Source organism: Lontra canadensis, unplaced genomic scaffold (assembly GCF_010015895.1).
Source record: "Lontra canadensis isolate GAN:19392208 unplaced genomic scaffold, GSC_riverotter_1.0 scaffold38, whole genome shotgun sequence".
Lineage (NCBI taxonomy): Eukaryota > Metazoa > Chordata > Mammalia > Carnivora > Mustelidae > Lontra > Lontra canadensis.
The window spans coordinates 9,911,629-9,931,370 of NW_022631032.1; the positions used below are offsets into that span (position 1 = coordinate 9,911,629).

Genomic DNA, 19,742 nt, shown 5'->3' on the forward strand with positions numbered 1-19,742 from the left:
CCTCTATTATATTTTACCATAGTTGGTCTGTGTAATTAATATCATATAGCAGGAGTGATGAGATGTCACTACCCAGAGGAGGTTTTAAAAAAGACTTCTGCTGGGGCGCCTGGGTGGCTCAGTGGGTTAAGCCGCTGCCTTCGGCTCAGGTCATGATCTCAGGGTCCTGAGATCGAGTCCCGTATCGGGCTCTCTGCTCAGCAAGGAGCCTGCTTCCCTCTCACTCTCTCTGCCTGCCTCTCTGCCTACTTGTGATCTCTCTCTGTCAAATAAAAATAATAATAAAAAAAATAAAAAAGACTTCTGCTTATTTCTTAAGTCTTCACACCTTTTCTTGGATCACTCCCTCTGTGGGAAGCTATCATGTTGTGGGTGCTACTCAGGCAGCCTGTAGAGAGGCCTGCTTGCTAAGGAACAAACTGAGCCCTGCCAATAACCACTTGAGTGAGTTTGGAAGTGAATCCGTCAGCCCCAGTTGAACCCTGAAATGACTAACTGTGGCTAAACAGGTTGACTGCAACCTCATGAAGGGTTCTGTCCAGACCATCTAGCTAAGCCAATCCTGTATTCTTGATCCACAGACATGTCAAGATGTTAAATGTTCCAATTTTAGGAATAATTTGTTATGTATCAGTAGATGACTAATACACAGGCAGATGAAATAACTGCAAATTGGAATAAATGCCTATACCAATCTTATGGTAGAGCAGTTGCTCATCAAGAGAAGTGATATGGTCAGATGGTTAATGAAATAGGCTTTGGAGCCTGAGTGCTGGTTTCAGATTCTGGCTCTGCCACATACTGGCTGTGTGATCTTAGCAAGTCTTTTTTTTTTTTTTTTAAGATTTTAAATTAATTAACTAATTAATTAATATTAAAGATTTTATTTATTTATTTGACAGAGATCACAAGTAGGCAGAGAGGCAGGCAGAGAGAGAGAGAGAGAGAGAGGAGAAGAGGAAGCAGGCCCCCTGCTGAGCAGAGAGCCCAATATAGGGCTTGAGCCCAGGACCCTGAGATCATGACCTGAGCTGAAGGCAGAAGTTTTAACCCACTGAGTCACCCAGGCGCCCCTTAGTTTATTTTTGAAAAAGAGAGCAAGCACAGGAGATAGAGAAGCAGACTCCCTGCTGAGCAGAGAGCTGATGCAAAACTCTATCCCAGGAACTTGAGATCATGACCCGAACTGAAGGCAGACACTTAACTGACGGAGCCACCTAGGTGCACATTTTTTTTTTTAAACTTCTGTTTTCTAATTTGATCATTTGTAGAATGAAGATAATAACAGTACTTATGTTAAGGTTGTTCTGAAGAGTCAAAAAGTTAGAAAAAAGTGTGTAGCCCAGAGATGGACACATTTTAAAGGTTCAATTAATATAGCTGTTGTTAATCTGTACTGATTCTTGAACATTTGTTATTAATCTATTTTTAAAGATTTATTTATCTATTTATTTATTTGAGAGAGAGCATGAGTTGGGGGGAGGAGAGGAGACTCCCCACTGAGCAGGGAGCCCAAGACGTGGGGCTTAACCCCAGAATCCTGGGACCATGACCTGAGCTGAAGGCAGCGGCTTAACCAGCTGAGCCACCCAGGCGCCCTATGTTATCAATCTATTTGTTTGAGCTATTTGCCTGTGTTTGTTCATACTGGAAAATGGCTACTGAAGGTGAATGCCTCTGTCTAAATCTGACCCAAAATTAGCAGGGCCACTCCACACTGTATTGCACACCTATGTGCCAGGGACAATGCTCCATCCTGAAAAAAAGTAAGATATGATCCATATCCCCAGAGTTCAGATTCTCAGACGGGAGGCAGACACAAGGGTTATTAGTGTAATTAAGGATTAATTAAGGATTCTAAGTCTAAAAGACTTGTGAGTTGAAGAATCTTCAAGAATTTATCACCAAATGCCATTTGAGTTTGGTACACTCCTTGTTTGGGGAAAAACTTGATAGGTCTATGCCTAGGAGAAAATTTGAGAATTAGTTTAGAAGTTTAGAAATGAAAATATCTGTTTTAATTGCTAGCAAAGGCTGTAATTTATACTGGGAAGACAAAGCACAGAGGAAAGCAGTAAACTGAAATGAAGACAGGCTTTGGATCTCAGCTTAAATGTCACTTCCTGAGAGAGCCTCCTCCACGTGCTCCTGTTCTCTTCCTTCTCTTCATAGCACTTATCATAATTAATGCTTATTTGTGGTTTTTTTTTTTTTTTTTCCACAACCACTGGGAGGGCAGGAATCTCATCTGGTTTACTCACCACTGTGAGTATACTGTGTTTATATACAGTATTTAGTTTGATCCCTGAAACTTAGGTAACAGGTACTTAATACCTTTTTGTAAATGAATGTTAAATGAGTGTTTAGAACCATTGGCACCTTGGTGAGTCATTGAAGACCCATAGAAAACTCTGGGTTCCTGGCTGGCTCAGTCTGTGGAGCATGTGACTCTGAATCTTGGGGATGTGAGTTAGAGTCCCACATTGGGTATAGAGATTAATTAAAAATAAAATCTTAGGGGCGCCTGGGTGGCTCAGTGGGTTAAAGCCTCTGCCTTCGGCTCAGGTCATGATTCCAGGGTCCTGGGATTGAGCCCTGCGTCGGGCTCTCTGCTCAGCGGGGAGCCTGCTTTCCCTCCTCTCTCTCTGCCTGCCTCTCTGCCTACTTGTGATCTCTGTCAAATAAATAAATAAAATCTTTAAAAAAAATAAAATCTTAAAAAAAGAAAGGAAAAGAAAACTCAAGACCCATGCAGCAGTATGCTGAGTCAAAGACTGAACTTGTGTGCAGTCTTTTGCTTCTCTAGCAAAGAGAGGGGCTGGAAAGGCCTTGATGGTCCATAAGAATGGAATTCCTTTGGAGGACTGTAGAGTGCTATAGAACTTCCTCCCCTCCACTTGATACACACAAAATCCAGGAGTGATGAGGAGGAGGCTCTCTTGTTAGGAAATAGAGGATAGTCAGCCTTCCTGTGCTTTGAACACTGTAAAGAATACTGGTGATCCTACATCTAACATCCATGGTCCTCTTGGCCCTTAGTTTTACTCAAGTAGCCATACCTCTCCCTTGCAACTTATGTGATTCAAAGAGCACCCACCCCATTGCCAATTCCAATTATGGTAACCTCTTTTCCCTTCTGAAACCCAAGGTTAAGTCTTCTTTACATTTGCTAGTCAGTTACTGATTGGGAGGCTGAGTATATGCCTATGTGACCTAATTGGTCAAAAAAAAAAAAAAAAAACAACCCACAAAAAAACAAAAACAGAAGGAAAGATTGTAGATGGAAAAGAAAGTATGTGGTCCTGATTGCTCCTGGTAGACCTCTGGAAAATCACTTTAGTATGAATTTGAAACCTACCATGTTTGTAGGAGAGCAGAGAGACTAATAGATGAGGTCCTTGATAACTTGTTGAGCCATTGAATTCACCAACCTAAAAGTGTTTTGCCTGTGGACTTCCTGTTCTGTGAGATAATAAATTTACTTATTGCTTAAGAAGACAGTTTGAATCAGGTTTTCTATTATCTGCAGCCAAAATGGTTCCAATTGACACGTGATATTTGACCTTCTGGCTCAATTAGTGCAGCTATCGTCAGAAGAGTGGGCAAGTCACCCTATTGTCTTGGAAAAGGCAAGCAGTTGGACTCTGTGTTCCTAGGGTTGAAAATGAAAATCTACTGGGGCATCTGAATGGTTCAGTGGGTTAAGCTTCTGCCTTCAGTTCAGGTCATGATCCCAGGGTCCTGGCATTGAGCCCTGCATCAGGATCCTTATTGGGGGAGTCTGCTTCTCCCTCTCCCTCTGCTTGCTGCTCTACCTACTTGTGATCCCCCTCTCTCTCTATCAAATAAATAAATTAAAAAAAAAAACTTAAAAAAAGAAAATGAAAATCTGTTTAACTATAAACTACTGCTAGTGTGAATAGCTAGGGATTCGGGGCAGAGTTGAGAACATCTTTGCATGGTGCAGACACAGAGATCAAACTCACAGTGGCCCCAGCTGCCTGGGAAGAAAGCCAAATATGGGCCTGAAAGTATTTACCCTAAAAGCTGTGACCCCGAGACTTCTTGTGAGCCCCGGAATGATTGATGCCCTCTGTTGGAGATCTTCCTCAGCCCTTACCGGACCTGCACCACCACAGACCTGGAAAATACGGGTCGTCCAACAGCGACACCATGTGGCTGTAAGATGCAAGAACAATAGTGGGCCAATGAGACGCCAGGACTTCTTTCAGGTGTGTGGAAGTTGTATTTTCTGCTAGGGATTTTTTGATCACTTAACCCCTTATGAGTTTTTGAAAATGATGGGCAGGGACCGTATTTGTAGGTTCTGACTTTATTAATCTGGGAAATAAAATATTGAGGTGATTTCTTTTTGTGAGGGGAAAAAATAATGATCATATTTGTACATGGTGAGGTTTTTACAGTTTTTAATCTGTATTATCAAGATGCATTAAAATTAGGCTTGAAGTCACCCCAACAAGAAATCTTCCCATTTTATTACTTCCTTTGAAAACTTGTCTATGGTTTCCCATTAAGTCCCAGGTCTTTAGCACACCTCCTAAAGCCTTCCCATTCTGCCTCTCCAGGGATGCAACATATTACTCAGTTTCATCAGGGAGCCCTCAGTGAGTTCCATTATATTTGTAAAGGCTTTTGGAGTTAGGTTTTAGGGGAGGGCAGATATGAGCCATACCAAAGGGGCCCAGGTTTAATGACAAAAAATAATAAGGTTTACTGATTACTTGTGATTTAGGCATTATAATAATGTGCTTTGAAACTATTTAATTTGCTCAAGAAGTTCTCTCTAAATATCTTTCCTCCCTGTATTGCTGGGGAACTCCTACCATTCAGAATCATTCAAGTATTCCTCTAAATTTGCAGTTCTTGAGTTTGGAGGCACATTAGAATCACCTGGGGAGAGAAGGCTGGGGAAGAGACGTTATTGACAAACTATTAACACCTGAGGCCCACCCTGGAGATTCTGATTTAAGTAGCCTGGGGATTGAGTACCAAATTTTCACAGCTCCCGGGGTGATTATAATATGCAGTCAGGGTTGAGACTCACAGGTCTAAGAAGACTAAAGTGACCCATTTAGGTAATTCTTCTCTTTTCTTTCTGTACCCTGCGCAAACTTCTTTGATTATGCCTATCACACTGTATCTTAATTTCAGAGCATATATTCAGTCCCTAACTAGACTTTGAGCATTTCCAGTCAGCCACCTCTGCATTCCTGGAGCCTCATGTAGGGCTGGACACTTCGTGGAGATTTGAAAATGCTGAACGGAAGGGTAAAATGTCATTAACGAACACATACTGGGGTCCTCCAAATGCTAGGTGCTGCAGTGCTCAGCAAGGTCTGGAACTTAGAAAACAGGTTGACTAGTCCCTGTACAAGGGCTCACAGTCACAGCTTGAATGGGTGTGGAGGGCAGAATGCGTTGGTTACGTTGCCGGGGCCTCATTTCCACCAACGGCCTCAAATATGTATTTCTGTGGTCCAGGCAAATGAGTTTCCAGGTGTCTGCTAACAGCACCTGCAAAGCCACAGCTTGTTGACAGTGCGACGGCAGTGCGCAGGCTCAGACCGTAAACTCGGCATACTCTCCTCTGACTGTAAGTCCCGCCCCCAACAGCGGAGCCAACCCGACGCGGGGCCGACCTAGACGCTTCCGCCCCGCCCCGCCATTTCCTCGCTCGGTGGGAAGAAACAGGGCCTGCGCTCTGAGGCGGAGCGGAGGCGGGGCTTTTCGCCGCGCTCCCGCTCGATTGGCTGGCCTCCCGCGGCGCGGTAACGGTCGCGGGGGCGGAGCCAGAGGGGGCTGAGTGGGGCCGGGCCGGGCGTGCTGCTTGGGGAGGCCGCGGCGGAGGAAGGTGAGTGTAGCCGGTGTTCTTCTTCTCCGGCGCATCCCGGGGACCGGCCTGTGCCGGTCCGGGAGAATGGTCACACCGACTCTTGTCGGGCGCCCAAGGAGCGCGCCAGTTACAATCCCAGTGTAAGGGTGGCGGTCCCTGACTAGCTCGGCTGGAGTCGTGGCTCCCTGGCCTTTGGCACCTGGGACTGCTCACCGTAGGCCACAGCGCCTCCGTTTCTTCATTCGCAGCACACAGCTGGTAATTCTTGCGCTGAGGGCTGGTTGAGAAGGTTGAAGAGGCGGTCGTGTGAGGCTTAGAATGACAGCCGGCGCAGACCGCACTGCGGCCGAGTCCTAGGCGATTCCTCAGTGTGCAAGAGCCGACCAGAGCGGACCCGCTTCGCTTTCCAGGGTTAGGGTGTCTGAGAAGTTTGCTGTCTAGAGGAGACTCGGAGCGAAAGGGGGTGGGTACTCGGGGGAGTAGGCGAGCAGCCCTTCCAACGACTCATGAGGCTTATTCCAGGCTCGGAGGACCGCTGGCTTTCGGCGGAGTCTGAGTCTGTGAGGTGGGAATGTCAGAAGGCTGGGATCCGACCCCTAGAGACCGCACAGGAAGGGTTTCTGCTACCATTTATCTTCTAATCATAATAATATTAAGCATTGTGCAGGCATCACCTGCGTTGGTTCCAATCCTCTGCAGGAGTTTGTTTTTACTTTCTTTATTGCCAGGTGGACTCCTGCCTCCCCCGCCACACCTTGAACAGGTGGCTAACTGGGGTTTGGCCCGCAGCTTCTCCCTCAAACGGGGAGAGGCTGGTCTGGCCCTTTGTGTACCCTCTCCTGGGGCCCAGTTACTGGGTGGAGATGACATCCAATCCCAACTCCCATTTCCTTATTTTCAGTAGATTCACTAATAAGAAAATTGAGCAGCATGCTCCTGTGTTTTGGGAGTAGAGCTTTTGTATTTAATTGACAGTAGACTTTGAAAGCATTGTGTGTTCCATTTATTGCAGTAATGTGAAATATATGCTTTTGAGATAGCTAATGACAATTTTTGATGTGTCTCCATGGAGAAAGAATCACCACATGCCATGGTTTGTTATCTCCAGCTTTTCCCCAAGAAAGTGTTGAAAAATACACATTTTATTGGATGGTGCTTGTTAACTGGGCTTCAGACCTGTGAGGGGAAGTTACCAGAGGGCTCTTGGAAACCTGGACAGTGTCAGAAGATACAATATGCTTTACTTCTCTGCATTTGGCTTTTTATGTTATGTGCAAACAAACTTGTCTCCTGCAACCCCTATTCCCACAATCTTACTTTAGGTGTGTTGTGGCACTGATTAAAGGTATAGCGTCTGCTTTGGCCTTGGAAAACATTTGGGCTCTACCTGTGACTCAAAGTTCCAGATCTGTGTCCTGTCTCAGCTTATAGTGGGGGAAAGGCTGGTGCATACTATCAGCACATTAATTTCACAACATGGACTTCTGGAAAGGAGTTAAAAATTACTTAAGAACTTTTAAAAAAAATATTTATTTGGTCACAGGTGGAATTGAGAAGGTAGCTTTTATTCCTGCCTTTGCCGTTTGTGTTTAGTGGTATTTGTGTGAGAGCGTTTCATTTTAGTACCCTTGCAAATGAGAATAATTTACCTTTGTGGTCAGAAGTAAGAACAGATAATAGTTTATGATAGATTTGGACTCCCAGCTAAATGTTTCAAAAAGCAGGGAGAGGAATGAATAGAAGGGAGAAAACACAAGGTGATGAGTGTTGAGTCCATCAGTGGTTACTTCAGCTGTTCCCACTTCAGTTCAGTGGTTACTAGTGCCATAGATGCCTGCTCTGGGAATAACACAAGACCATTTTCACTAGAAGTTGAACACTTTAAGATTTTTGGTTTATCTTTTGAAATCTAGATGAAGATCCAGTTTCAGACGTGAGACTCACTGGGTGATCATTTCATTGAGATCAACTTGAATGACTAGGTGAAAAGTGCAAGAGGAATGTACTATGACTGAGGTATGTCTAATGTGACTGATAACTCTCTCTGGATGTTGGGAGGCCTAGAAAAAGACCTGTTATTTGTTGAATACTGTAAGAGATATTGTATATATTTATATATATAATATATATATATATATATATATATATATATAAAAATGTCTAATATATATAATAGACATTGTATATATTTCCTTCTGATCTCTTGATAATTGAATTAGGTAGATATTTTAAACTCAGCTGAGGAAACTGGAGCCCAGAGAGTTAAGTAACTACACTAATTCACGTAGCTGGTGGTCACCAACTCTGATCACCAGCTCTGTCAGCTATGAGTCAGGCACTGTTTTATTTTCTTTCTATATTAACTCCTAATTTCCATAACACCCCTATGAGCTATGTATTTTTTACTCTCCTCATTTTATGATAGTGAGATCAAGGCATAGAGTCCTTAGTAATTTCCTGGCTGTGTGGCAGAATGCACAATTCAAATCCAGGCAGCCTGGCTACAGAACTTTACCAGCTTTCTCTTGGTTAGTGTTTTTGGTATTAATAAATTATTAAAATAAGATGATACCCCTCAGATCAGGGTGTAGAATCGTGCTCACCATGCCAGAGCCCCTCCATTGTTCAGTGCCAGTCTCAGTTACTTCTGTACTCCCATTAGTAGCCATTCTTCTGATTTCTATAGTAATTATTTCCTTATGTTTAAGAGTTTTTTCCATAAATGTGTATTTCTAGACACTATAGTGTAGCCTTGCCAGTTAAAAATTACTTAAGAAGTTTTTTAAAACAAAATTATTTTAGAAAGAACAAGCAGGGAGAGGGGCAGAGAGGGAGGGAAAGGGAAAGAATCTCGAGCAGACTCCCCACTGAGTGTGGAGCCTCATACAGGGCTCTATCTCATGACCCTGAGATTATGACCTGTGCTAAAACCAAGAGTCGGACACTAAACCCACTGGGCTACACAGTTGCCCCTTAAAAACTCTTTAAAATGTCTGTAGGTTTGCAGGGTGCCTGGGTGACACAGTTAGTTGAGCATCTGGCTCTTGGTTTCGACTCAGGTCGTGATCTCAGGGTCATGAGATTGAGGCCCGTGTTCAGCTCCATACTCAGCCTGGATTCTGCTTGAGACTCTCTCTGATAAATAAATAAATATTTTTAAAAAATTCTGTAGGTTTTCTCTCTGTTCCTTCTTTTCCCTTATAATTTATCAGATCCAGAATCTGGATTTGACCTATATATACTGTAGGCTGGATTTTGCTGATTATAAATTCATATACAATTCAGTATGTTCTGCCCTGGATAATTCCTGCACACTTATAGCTGGATCCAAGATGGTTGTTTTAAAGTCTTTGTCTAGTAGATCTGCCATCAAGTCTTTTTTTTTTTTTCCCCCTTTCTTCCCCATGGATAGTTTCTGTTAATTTTTTTTTTTTTCCTTTCAATGGGCCATACTTTCCTGATGCTTTTCATGTTTGTTACTTTTTTGTTGGAAACCTGACATTTGAATTTAATAATGTGGTAATTTCTGAAAATCAGATTCTTCTTCTTCACCAGTGTTTGCTGGATTTTGTTTTTGTTTTTTGATTGTTGTAGTCTGTATCTGTGCCAAGGATCAACCTGAGGTGTAAACTTAAGGTTTTCTCAGGTTTTTTTCAGCCTGCACCCTTCCCTTAGCATGTGCCGTGACTTTATAGTTTCCCAAATGTGCTTTTGCTTTTAAATGTGTAGTCTTCAGTGTCTGACTCCCAAAAAGGGTGAAGACAGAACAATGAAGGGGAAAAGAAAAGGACAATGGCCCTTTAAATTTCCTGGAAGTCACTTAGCTCCTTTCTTCTCTGAACTTAGAAGTAATAATCACTGATCAGATCACAGAGCCCTGATATTTGGAGCAAAGGGTTCTTTTTGTTTACCCTACATGACCTGGGGGCAAGCTGCTCCTGGTATGCTGTGCACAGCTGCCAGTTGTGGGAATGGGGGTGGGGAATGGGTATTACTGTGCTAAGAGCTAAAATTGTAATTAACCACAAATTGTTCTAGTTTTCCCTGGAATTTGCAAACCTCAGTAGACTCCACAGAGTTCTAAAATACTTATGAGATAGAATCTGCCAGTCTAGTTTTCCCTGGAATTTGCAAACCTCAGTAGACTCCACAGAGTTCTAAAATACTTATGAGATAGAATCTGCCAGTGCAATTGGTGTCTAGGTGCAGAGACAAATTCCTGGTACTCTTTACTTTGTAGTCTTCCCAGAATTCTTTCTTCTTGGACTTTTACAGTGGGACAGAATTCAGGAAAGCCATTCTGATTTCTCAGACTTTCCTCTTCTGTTGCTTCTGTGTAGTGTTAAAAAATATGGCAGTTTGTTTTCTGCGATTTCTTGGGTCTGTTACCCAACCCACTCTGGTCTGTTTTCCCTTCCTCTCTCTTGTCCCTGTCTTGCTCAATTTTGGTTCCATTCCCAGAAGTGTCTTCTAACTGTGGGCCCTGTCATGGAGTTCTTACATGTCAATTTTGAGCGTTCACAGGACTCTAACAGCTATAGTCCTTATGGCACAAGGGCAAAACCCCTTCCAGATTCACCTGTTTTCATATTAGTGCAATAGTGAATATTAATGAATACTAATGATTTGGGAATCCTCCTGTTTTTATACTGTTAAATACTGCCTGTTGCTTTTTCTTGTTTTCTTACACAGATGCTGACACCTTGTAGTTCTTGCAGCCTTAGTGATTTGTGTCCACCCACTTCTATTTTAATGTTTGTGGGGGACAATTTATGTCACTATGTTTTGATACAAATACTGTTTTTTGGGTTTTTTCTTTGATACCTAGTTGTTTTGTTTTAATATAGGGATTCAGAGATTTAAAAACTTTGCTGTTACCATGTCATCAATCCTTTTTATTCTTTATCTTTACCATTTTGTATGTTCATATTGTATATGGCTTTTACATATTTTAGTTGTCTTTTTTCCTTCAAAAACATATAGTTTGACTTTTTTTTTTTTAAATCCAGCTTGACAGTCTTTCTCTTTTAACTGGAGCATTTAATCTATTTACATTCAATATGATTACAGATGTGAGTTTAAATCTGTATTTTTGTTCCATTTGTCCTCTGTTTCTTTCCTTTAGATTTATTTTCATTCATCCTTATGGTTCCTTTTTTTTTTTTTTTCCCCTTTGTTACTTAGGAATTATACATTTGAGTTCTGTTCTTCAGTGGCTGTTTCAGAAATTCTTAAGCATCCTTAATTTGCAAAATACTGATATTAAAAGATGCCTTTATCTTCCTCCTGAATTATAAGCAAAATTGGAACACTGTTATTCTATTTGCCCTATTCCCAGCTAATACATTTTGTTATTGTTCATTTTAGCTATGTTTTATTTTTATTTATTTTTTAAAGGTTTTTATTTATTTGAGAGAGGGTGAGAGAGAGAGGGAGCACAAGAGGGAGGAGGGGGAGAGGGAGAGAGAGAAGCAGACTCCCTGTCACATAGGGAGTCTGATGTGGGACTCAATCCCAGAATCCTGGGATCATGACCTGAGTTGAAGGCAGATGCTTAACTGACTGAGCCACCCAGGTGCCCCTTAGGTATATTTTTAAATCTTCTTAAGAGCTTATTTTATGTAGTCAATGTTTCTTTGCAGTATTCATTTCTTTGCTCTTTATTCCTTTCTGCATTTTTTCAAGCAATCTTTTGCATGAAGCATTTCCTTCAGAATTTTTTATAGAGTAGTTCTGTCAGATTTGTTTTGTTTGCTTGAAAATGTCCTATGTTCTTATTATTAGTGGATATTTTCACTAGATTTAGAATTTTTGATTGGCAATTATTTTCTTTCAACACATCGAATATATTAGTTCACTATTAGTTTGCATTACTACTGCTAAGAATTTAGCTGACATTTCAGTTGTCACTCCTTGAAGATGATTTTTTTTTCTGTAATTCCTTTTGAGCTTTTCTGTCTTTGTTTTTTCTGTACTTTAATATTATGTGCCTAGGTGTGATTTTTTTTTTCTCTATTTTGTTTGCAATTTGCTGGGCTTCTATAATTGGTGGATTTATGTCTTTCACTGGCTCTCAAAATTTCTTTGCCATTATATCTTCAAATCCTGCTTCTTCATTTTTTCTCTATTTCTTGGATGCCAATTATTTATGTATCCTCTCCATTTGAAGTAGAATGTCTGCTGTGTTTTCCTGAATGTAGCATAGAGAACTAAAAAAGATGGAGTCTGTTCTACCTTCCTTTCATTTATTTGTTTAATTTTCTCTTCTGCTTTCTTATCTACTTTAAGCCTGTGATTTGAGATCTTACTTTCAGCTATTGTAATTTTTGTTCTAAATTTTTAGTTTATTCTTTTTCAAATCTTTTTGTTTCTTTTTTTTTTTTTTTTAAGATTTTATTTACTTCTTTATTCGAGAGAGAGAGAGAGAAAGAAAGAGAGAGCATGAGAGGGGAGAAGGTCAGAGGGAGAAACAGACTCCCCTGCGGAGCTGTGAGCCTGATGTGGGACTTGATCCTGGCACTCCAGGATCATGACCTGAGCCGAAGGCAGTCTCTTAACCAGCTGAGCCACCCAGGTGCCCTGTTTTGTTTCTTTTTCAGTTTACAGTTCTCTAGTAAAAGTTTCAAGCTTTGATTTTTATTTCTTGGAACATTGTCAGCATAATTATTTTATTGTCTCTGCCTAATAACTGCAATATCAGAAGTCCTTCTTTCTTAGTTGGTTTCTTTTGGCTGTTGTTTCTGTCTCTTTATGTCTTATTTCCTGTATGCCTTGGTTATCTTTGACTGTTTGCTGGATGTTGTATTTGAAACATTTTCTGGTGGGGATATTTTAAGGCCCTTTTCCAGAGAAGATTTCATTTGCTTCTGCTAGGTACATGGAAGCACGTTTTTTCTTAAAAAAAATTTTTTTTTTAAGATTTTATATATTAGAGAGCAAGCATGAGCGGGGGTGGGGGGCAGAGAGAGGGAGAAGCAGACTCCCTATTGAGCAGGGAGCCCAAAGGGGGATTTGATCCCAGGACCCTGAGGTCACAACCTGAGCTGAAGGCAGATGCTAACCAAATGAGGTACCAGGTGCCCCATGAAAGCGTTTTTAATTTGGTACCTTCTTAAGATACTGGAATGACTCAGGAGAGGAACCAGTTTCAGTTCATGGTACAGACAGTTTGCTTCTAGTTAACTATCCTGAACATTGTAGTCTTTACAGTTAACAATTTTAAATGTTTGGGGGATGGCATTTTCACAGCTCTTTCTTTGGATTGCCAAATGCCTTTAGGGAAAAAATAGGTTCCTATCTCCCCGATTTTTTTTTTTTGGCCTGGTACTTCCTCATTATTGTGTTAGTTCTTTAATGCTTGTAAGAAAAATAGTTTAATGTTTTTTGTTTGTTTGTTTGTTTTAAAGTAACCTCTGCCCCCAAGAGGGGGCTCTAACTTATGACCCTGAGATAAAGAGCTGCATGCACTACTGTGTGAGCAGCCAAGCTGAGTTAAATTCAGGCCCTGAATTTAATGTACTTTATTCAGCTTTCTTTGTTGCCTTTGGAGACAGAGCTGCCTACTCCACCATTACCAAAAGGAGACTACTTATTTCATAGAATTTAGTCTTACCTAGACATGTTTATGTAAAACAGATGTATGAGGTGATTATCTGAGTAATTTGTAGAAAACATCTAAACTAATATATGATTGTATGATTAAGGTAAGATCCATTTTGTTTAGCATACTTTTTAAAAAATAATTTATTTATTTTTATTTCTTTTCAGCATAATAGTATTCATTGTTTTTGCACCACACCCTGTGCTCCATTCAATACGTGCCCTCTCTAATACCCACCACCTGGTTCCCAACCTCCCACCACCCCTGCCGCCCCTTCAAAACCCTCAGATTGTTTTTCAGAGTCCATAGTCTCTCATGGTTCACCTCCCCTTCCAATTTCCCTCAACTCCCTTCCCTCTCCATCTCCCCTTGTCCTCCATGCTATTTGTTATGCTCCACAAATAAGTGAAACCATATGATAATTGACTCTCTCTGCTTGACTTATTTCACTCAGCATAATCTCTTCCAGTCCCGTCCATGTTGCTACAAAAGTTGGGTATTCATCCTTTCTGATGGAGGCATAATACTAGGTAGTGTATATGGACCACATCTTCCTTATCCATTCATCCGTTGAAGGGCAGCTTGGTTCTTTGCACAGTTTGGTGACCGTGGCCATTGCTGCTATAAACATTGGGGTACAGATGGCCCTTCTTTTCACTCCATCTGTATCTTTGGGGTAAATACCCAGTAGTGCAAAGGCAGGGTCATAGGGAAGCTCTATTTTTAATTTCTTGAGGAATCTCCACACTGTTTTCCAAAGTGGCTGCACCAACTTGCATTCCCACCAACAGTGTAAGAGGGTTCCCCTTTCTCCACGTCTCCTCCAACACATGTTTCCTGTCTTGTTAATTTTGGCCATTCTAACTGGTGTAAGGTGGTATCTCAATGTGGTTTTAATTTGAATCTCCCTGATGGCTAGTGATGATGAACATTTTTTCATGTTCCTGATAGCCATTTGTATGTCTTCATTGGAGAAGTGTCTGTTCATATCTTCTGCCCATTTTTTTTTTTTATTTGATTGTCTGTTTTGTGTGTGTTGAGTTTCAGGAGTTCTGCTTTTTATGTAGCAACTGCCACTTATCTGTAAGTTTCTATATGCCAGGTATCTCATTCTAAGTACTTTCTATATGTTGTCTGACTTAATTTAACCCATGAGATATAAGTATTATTGTGTTCTTTCTTTACAGATGAAAAAATCAATACTCAAAGAGGTTAATGAGTTTGTCAGTGTCATCTAGTTACATAGTTAAGCTGTTAGTCACTCTGGCCATCTGACAATGAATGCTAAACCTCTATACTTTATTCTTTATAGTGCTACAAGAACATATAACACGAAGACCTGATCTGGTCATGGGATTAGGGAAGTTTTTCCTGAAGAAATAAATCTGAGTCAGGATCTGAAGGTCAAGTATGAGTTAACTAAGTGAAAAATAGGATAAGAGTGGCCAGGCCTTGAATCTGGAAAGACGACATTTTGATGATTTGAAAGAGGTCCATTGTGGTAGTTACGGAGATTGTCAGAATATGTGGCTCCACACTCTTTGGGGGAGTATCTTTCATTGATATCAACCACCATTATGTCTGGTCTACAAGGATGTATTCTTCCCACTTAAAATTCTGGCTGACCCTTGGGACACCTGGGTGGCTTAGTTGGTTAAGCGTCTGCCTTTGTCTCAGGTCACGATCCCAGGATCCTTGGATTGAATCCCGCAACAGGCTCCTGGCTCAGCAGAGAGCCTGCTTCTCCCTCTGCCTACCTCTTTCTCTAACAAAACTAAACAAAACAAAAAATCTTTAAAATTATGGCTGACTTTTGATGGTGTTAAAATGAAATGAACACAGCACCACCTCTGAGGTATTTTTGCCAGAAAATACTGAATCTGAATCTAATAAAGCCTCTAGATGTAACCAGTTTACAAGAAATATAGGGGATGGAGAAATAGGTTAAAAGACAAGGATACAGTAAGCCAAATCTGAAATAAGGGGAGTTTTGCAAAACTGATGACCTATTTTTTCAACAAAAAAAGAGGGGGTGGCACTGCTATAGATTAGAAGAAATTTTAGAGTGCCACATGTGGACATCTGGATCCTGATTTGTAAAAAAAATAAAAAGACATTTTTAGAACATTTTGGGGGAATAGAACTTGGGCTAGGTAATAAGTGGTAGTAAGAAATTATTGGTTTTATTTGATGTGATAATGGTATTAAAATTGTGTTTAAAAAGAATTTGTATTTGAAATTATACAGTATACATTAGAAATTATTATAAAGAGACGTTAGCATAAAATATACAGTATACATTAGAAATTAGAAATGAAGAAGAGGGGTGCCTGGGTGGCTCAGTGGGTTAAAGCCTCTGCCTTCAGCTCAGGTCATGATCCCAGGGTCCTGGGATCGAGCCCCACATCAGGCTCTCTGCTCAGTGGGGAGCCTGCTTCCTCCCTTCTCTCTCTCTGCCTGCCTCTCTGCCTAGTTATGATCTGTCTGTCAAATAAATAAATAAAATCTTTTAAAAAATTATTAAAAAAGAAATAAGAATGAAAGAATGTTGGAGCTGTATTCATGGGTTTATTATATTCTTTCTCTATTTTTGTGTATTTCTGAAAATTTCTCTAATGAAAAGTTAAAACTAGCTGAAAGAGTTGTAAAAGCAGGAGGGATTAACATTGTGTGTGACTGAGTTGTTGAAAGAGACCAAAGCTTAAAGGAGAGATAGTATGATATTAAGTACAAAAGTGGCAGAATTTGAGACTTTGTAACATGTTATTAGATTTATCTGAAAATAAAGTGGAAAGACTACACCCCTTAGGCCAAACTTAAGGGTGACTAGTAAATTGTTTAGTTGGATTTTGCTATCTGAAGCATAAGAGGGTAGAAAGATGCTTTGGAAGAAACACTGACCTGGCAGCCAGGAGGCTGCCTACTTTTCTTACTAATCCTGAGAAGATCATTATCTAGTCAAACAAATAGTTCTCTGTGTATGTCTGTGTGTGTGTGTAAAACCCATAATGTTTTATTTCTAGAGGAGAACTAAGATAGAGTTTATTCTAATCATTCTTAAAATCAGCTTTTTTTTTTTTTTAAAGATTATATTTATTTATTTGACAGACAGAGATCACAAGTAGGCAGAGAAGCAGACAGAGAGAGAGGAGGAAGCAGGCTCCCTGCTGAGCAGAGAGTCCGATGATGCGGGGCTCGATGCGGGGGCTCGATGCGGGGGCTCGATGCGGGGGCTCGATGCGGGGCTCGATGCGGGGCTTGATCCCAGGATTCTGGGATCATGACCTGAAGCTGAAGGCAGAGGCTTTAACCCACTGAGCCACCCAGGTGCCCCTTAAAATCAGCTTTCTAAGAAGTCATACAAGTTTTGGCACAGGAAACACAGGAATGGCTTAAATTGCCAAACAGCTAATAGGTTCTTTTAACAACTGAGCCACCCAGGTGCCCCTAGTTATAGGTTCTTTTAAATATAATTTCCCTTAACACCTATTGCACTTTTTCTTTTTTCATTTAGGCAACGTGAATATTTTTTCTTGCCAAGCTACTTCTTCCAGTTTTACAAAAGATACTGTTATCTCCAGCAGCCCCTAAAGCCTAGGAGTCCAGTAAATCATCAAACACACTCATGACGGAAAAACAGGTAAACTTAAAATATTTGAAGCCAGTGTTTCTTGAAGTATGTGCCAAAGAATATTATATCTACATATATGAAAAATCTTAAAGGATTCTTTAGTAAAATAATTTTGGGAAATCTTGGGTTAAAGATTATCTAATGATTTCATCATTCTCAGACTTCACAAAGAGGCTTTAGCATACAGTATTTCCTGTTTATTTAACATTAGTCTCATGAACATTTAATTAGTGTTCTGTAACACATACTTTAGAAACTATCATTATTGGCTCTCCAGAATTTTCAAACAGTTACATTATTCTTAAGAGAGTTATCAGAGAACAATATATATTTATATCATTTGATCATTCAAAATATGTAGCATTATTTACAGAGTACTTAGTTTTTATGAGTCATAGTAGACTAATACTGAGATGCCCACACCTTTGGCTCCAAAACCAGTTATCTTCAATAATTTTAATTCTGAGTCATGAATCTTTGTGACCAGAAGACCTACAACATTTAAGTAAGGGAAAAGAATGTAGGAGGGAGGAGAAGTGCGGAAAAGATAAAGAAGGTGAAGAAAATCAGCAGTCAAAAGGAAAGATTTGGTGCTGTTAGTAATAGTGCTGTGATAAGGGTAATTTTTTGTCTTGAGAGATTCTTTGATGTTTAGGGGCATTTGGATGTGGAGAGTAATACTTTTATATGTACTTTGTAACACTTTTATATGTACTTTGTTACCTAAATTGTTAATCTTAAAGGTATTACAGTATTTAATACTATAGATCACTAGTGAAAACTATTGTGTAAATTTTATTTTTCAAGCACTTTGATTGAAAATACACTCAAATTACCTTTTCAAATATACTTTAATAACTTAAAAAGTAAGTCACTTCACACAGTGATTTCAAATTGATCATTAAACAACTTATAAACTATTATGGATTTAAATGTCTAATTTTATTTTATTTTATTTTTTTTGAAGATTTTATTTATTTGTTTGAGAGAGAGACAGTGAGAGAGAGCATGAGCGAGGAGAAGGTCAGAGGGAGATACAGACTTCCCGTGGAGCTGGGACCCCCTATGCGGGATTTGATCCTGGGATTCCGGGATCATGACCTGAGCTGAAGGCAGTTGCTCAACCAACTGAGCCACCCAGGCGCCCTAAATGTCTAATTTAAAAAAAAATCTCTATTTTTATTCTTATCGGTATTTATGTATAATATTGTGTTTATCTTTTTCTTCTCATTATTATGTTTTTATTTACTTAATCTAGAGAGTTAGGATTCCCCTCTCAGGTTTATGGTGTAAGTACTTATTTAGAATCAGAGATGCAAAACTTGGGAGAGTCTCAGAGTGATTCTACTAGAATCAGTTACCTAGATGGACAGGCTCCTTTTTATAGTTGGACCTTGTCTGCGTTATTGGTTTTGACCATTCAGAAGTTTTGATTTTTTTTTTTTTTTTTTTTTTTTTTTTTTTTTGGTGACCCTACTCATTAAGTGATACTTGTTTTTGAGTGACTTGCATTTATTTACTATTCAGTTAATTTGACTTAATATGCAGCTGTTTCTTTCTTTTTAAACCTTGGTCAAACTTTTTTTAAGATCTTACTTATTTCAGAGAGAAAATGAGAGTACACACAGGAGCAGGAATAGGGTCAGAGGGAAAGGGAGAAGCTCTGTGTGGAGCTCCATCCCATGATTCTGAGATCATGACCTGACCTGAAGTCGGATGCTTAACTGACTGAGCCACCCAGGCACCCTGCAGCTATTTCTTTTGAGTAGGGCTTGGTGTGATTCAGTTAAAAAAAAAACCTAAGGTCTGTTTGGTTCACTGAAATTACAAGGTGGCTTTTGATTGGTGTTTTTGTTTTAATTTATCCATTAAGACCATATATATGTATGAGTATGGAATTATGTAATATAATTATTTGTGCTTATTTGCATTCTTTTTGGTCTGCTAATTTTGTTAGAAATTTGTTTTAATTTTAATAATTATATGTGCATAAAAATTCATATTACAAAACTTTGGGGAAAAATTTCCATTATTCTGAAAACAATGAAATTATATTCAAGAGGGTGTTTCTTCTCTTTACATGTTAAAGTTAATCCTTTTCTTGCTCCTTATAATTACAGCGAGAAGAAGCAGAATGGGAAAGCATAAATATGCTGTTGATGAGGCATGGCTTAGCACCTTTATCTCTAGTCAAAAGAACTGATCTTAAAGGTAACCAGATCCTATTCTTGATATTCCTATTTTCACTAGATCCTATTCTTTCTCATTATGGTAAAAAATCTCTTTTTCCTTTTAAAACTTTTTATCTTTTCTTCTTTTAAATTAACATATAATGTAGTATTTGCCCCAGGAGTACAGGTCTGTGATTCATCAGTCTTACACAATTCACAGCGCTCACCATAGCACACACCCTCCCTAGTGTCCATCACCCAGCCACCCTATCCCTTTCCCCCATTCCCCAGTAACCCTCAGTTTGTTTCCTAAGTCTAAGAGTCTCTAATGGTTTGTCTTCCTCCTTGGTCCCATCTTAATTTTTCCCTCCCTTCTCCTATGAACCTCTGCCCTGCCTCTCTAATTCCTCACATCAGAGAGATCATATGAATTGTCTTTCTCTGATTGACTTACTTCGCTTAGCCTAATGCCCTCTAGTTCTATCC

At 39.9% G+C, this 19,742-nt stretch overlaps 1 protein-coding gene across 4 annotated transcripts in view; it reads left to right on the top strand.

Moving 5' to 3' along the window:
- The first annotated feature begins 5,827 nt into the window (after positions 1-5,827).
- The window catches only part of CEP70 (centrosomal protein 70), an 89,990-nt gene continuing 76,075 nt past the window's right edge, over positions 5,828-19,742 (top strand). For 3 of the 4 annotated variants that reach the window (XM_032869603.1, XM_032869600.1, XM_032869602.1), the window contains exons 1-5: positions 5,828-5,872; positions 7,768-7,870; positions 14,767-14,857; positions 16,969-17,094; positions 19,206-19,296. In XM_032869603.1, coding sequence (XP_032725494.1) covers positions 17,080-17,094; positions 19,206-19,296 — 106 coding nt within the window. In that variant the 5' untranslated portion in view covers positions 5,828-5,872; positions 7,768-7,870; positions 14,767-14,857; positions 16,969-17,079. The remainder of the gene's footprint in view (positions 5,873-7,767; positions 7,871-14,766; positions 14,858-16,968; positions 17,095-19,205; positions 19,297-19,742) is intronic. The other variant, XM_032869601.1, reaches the window with a different exon arrangement.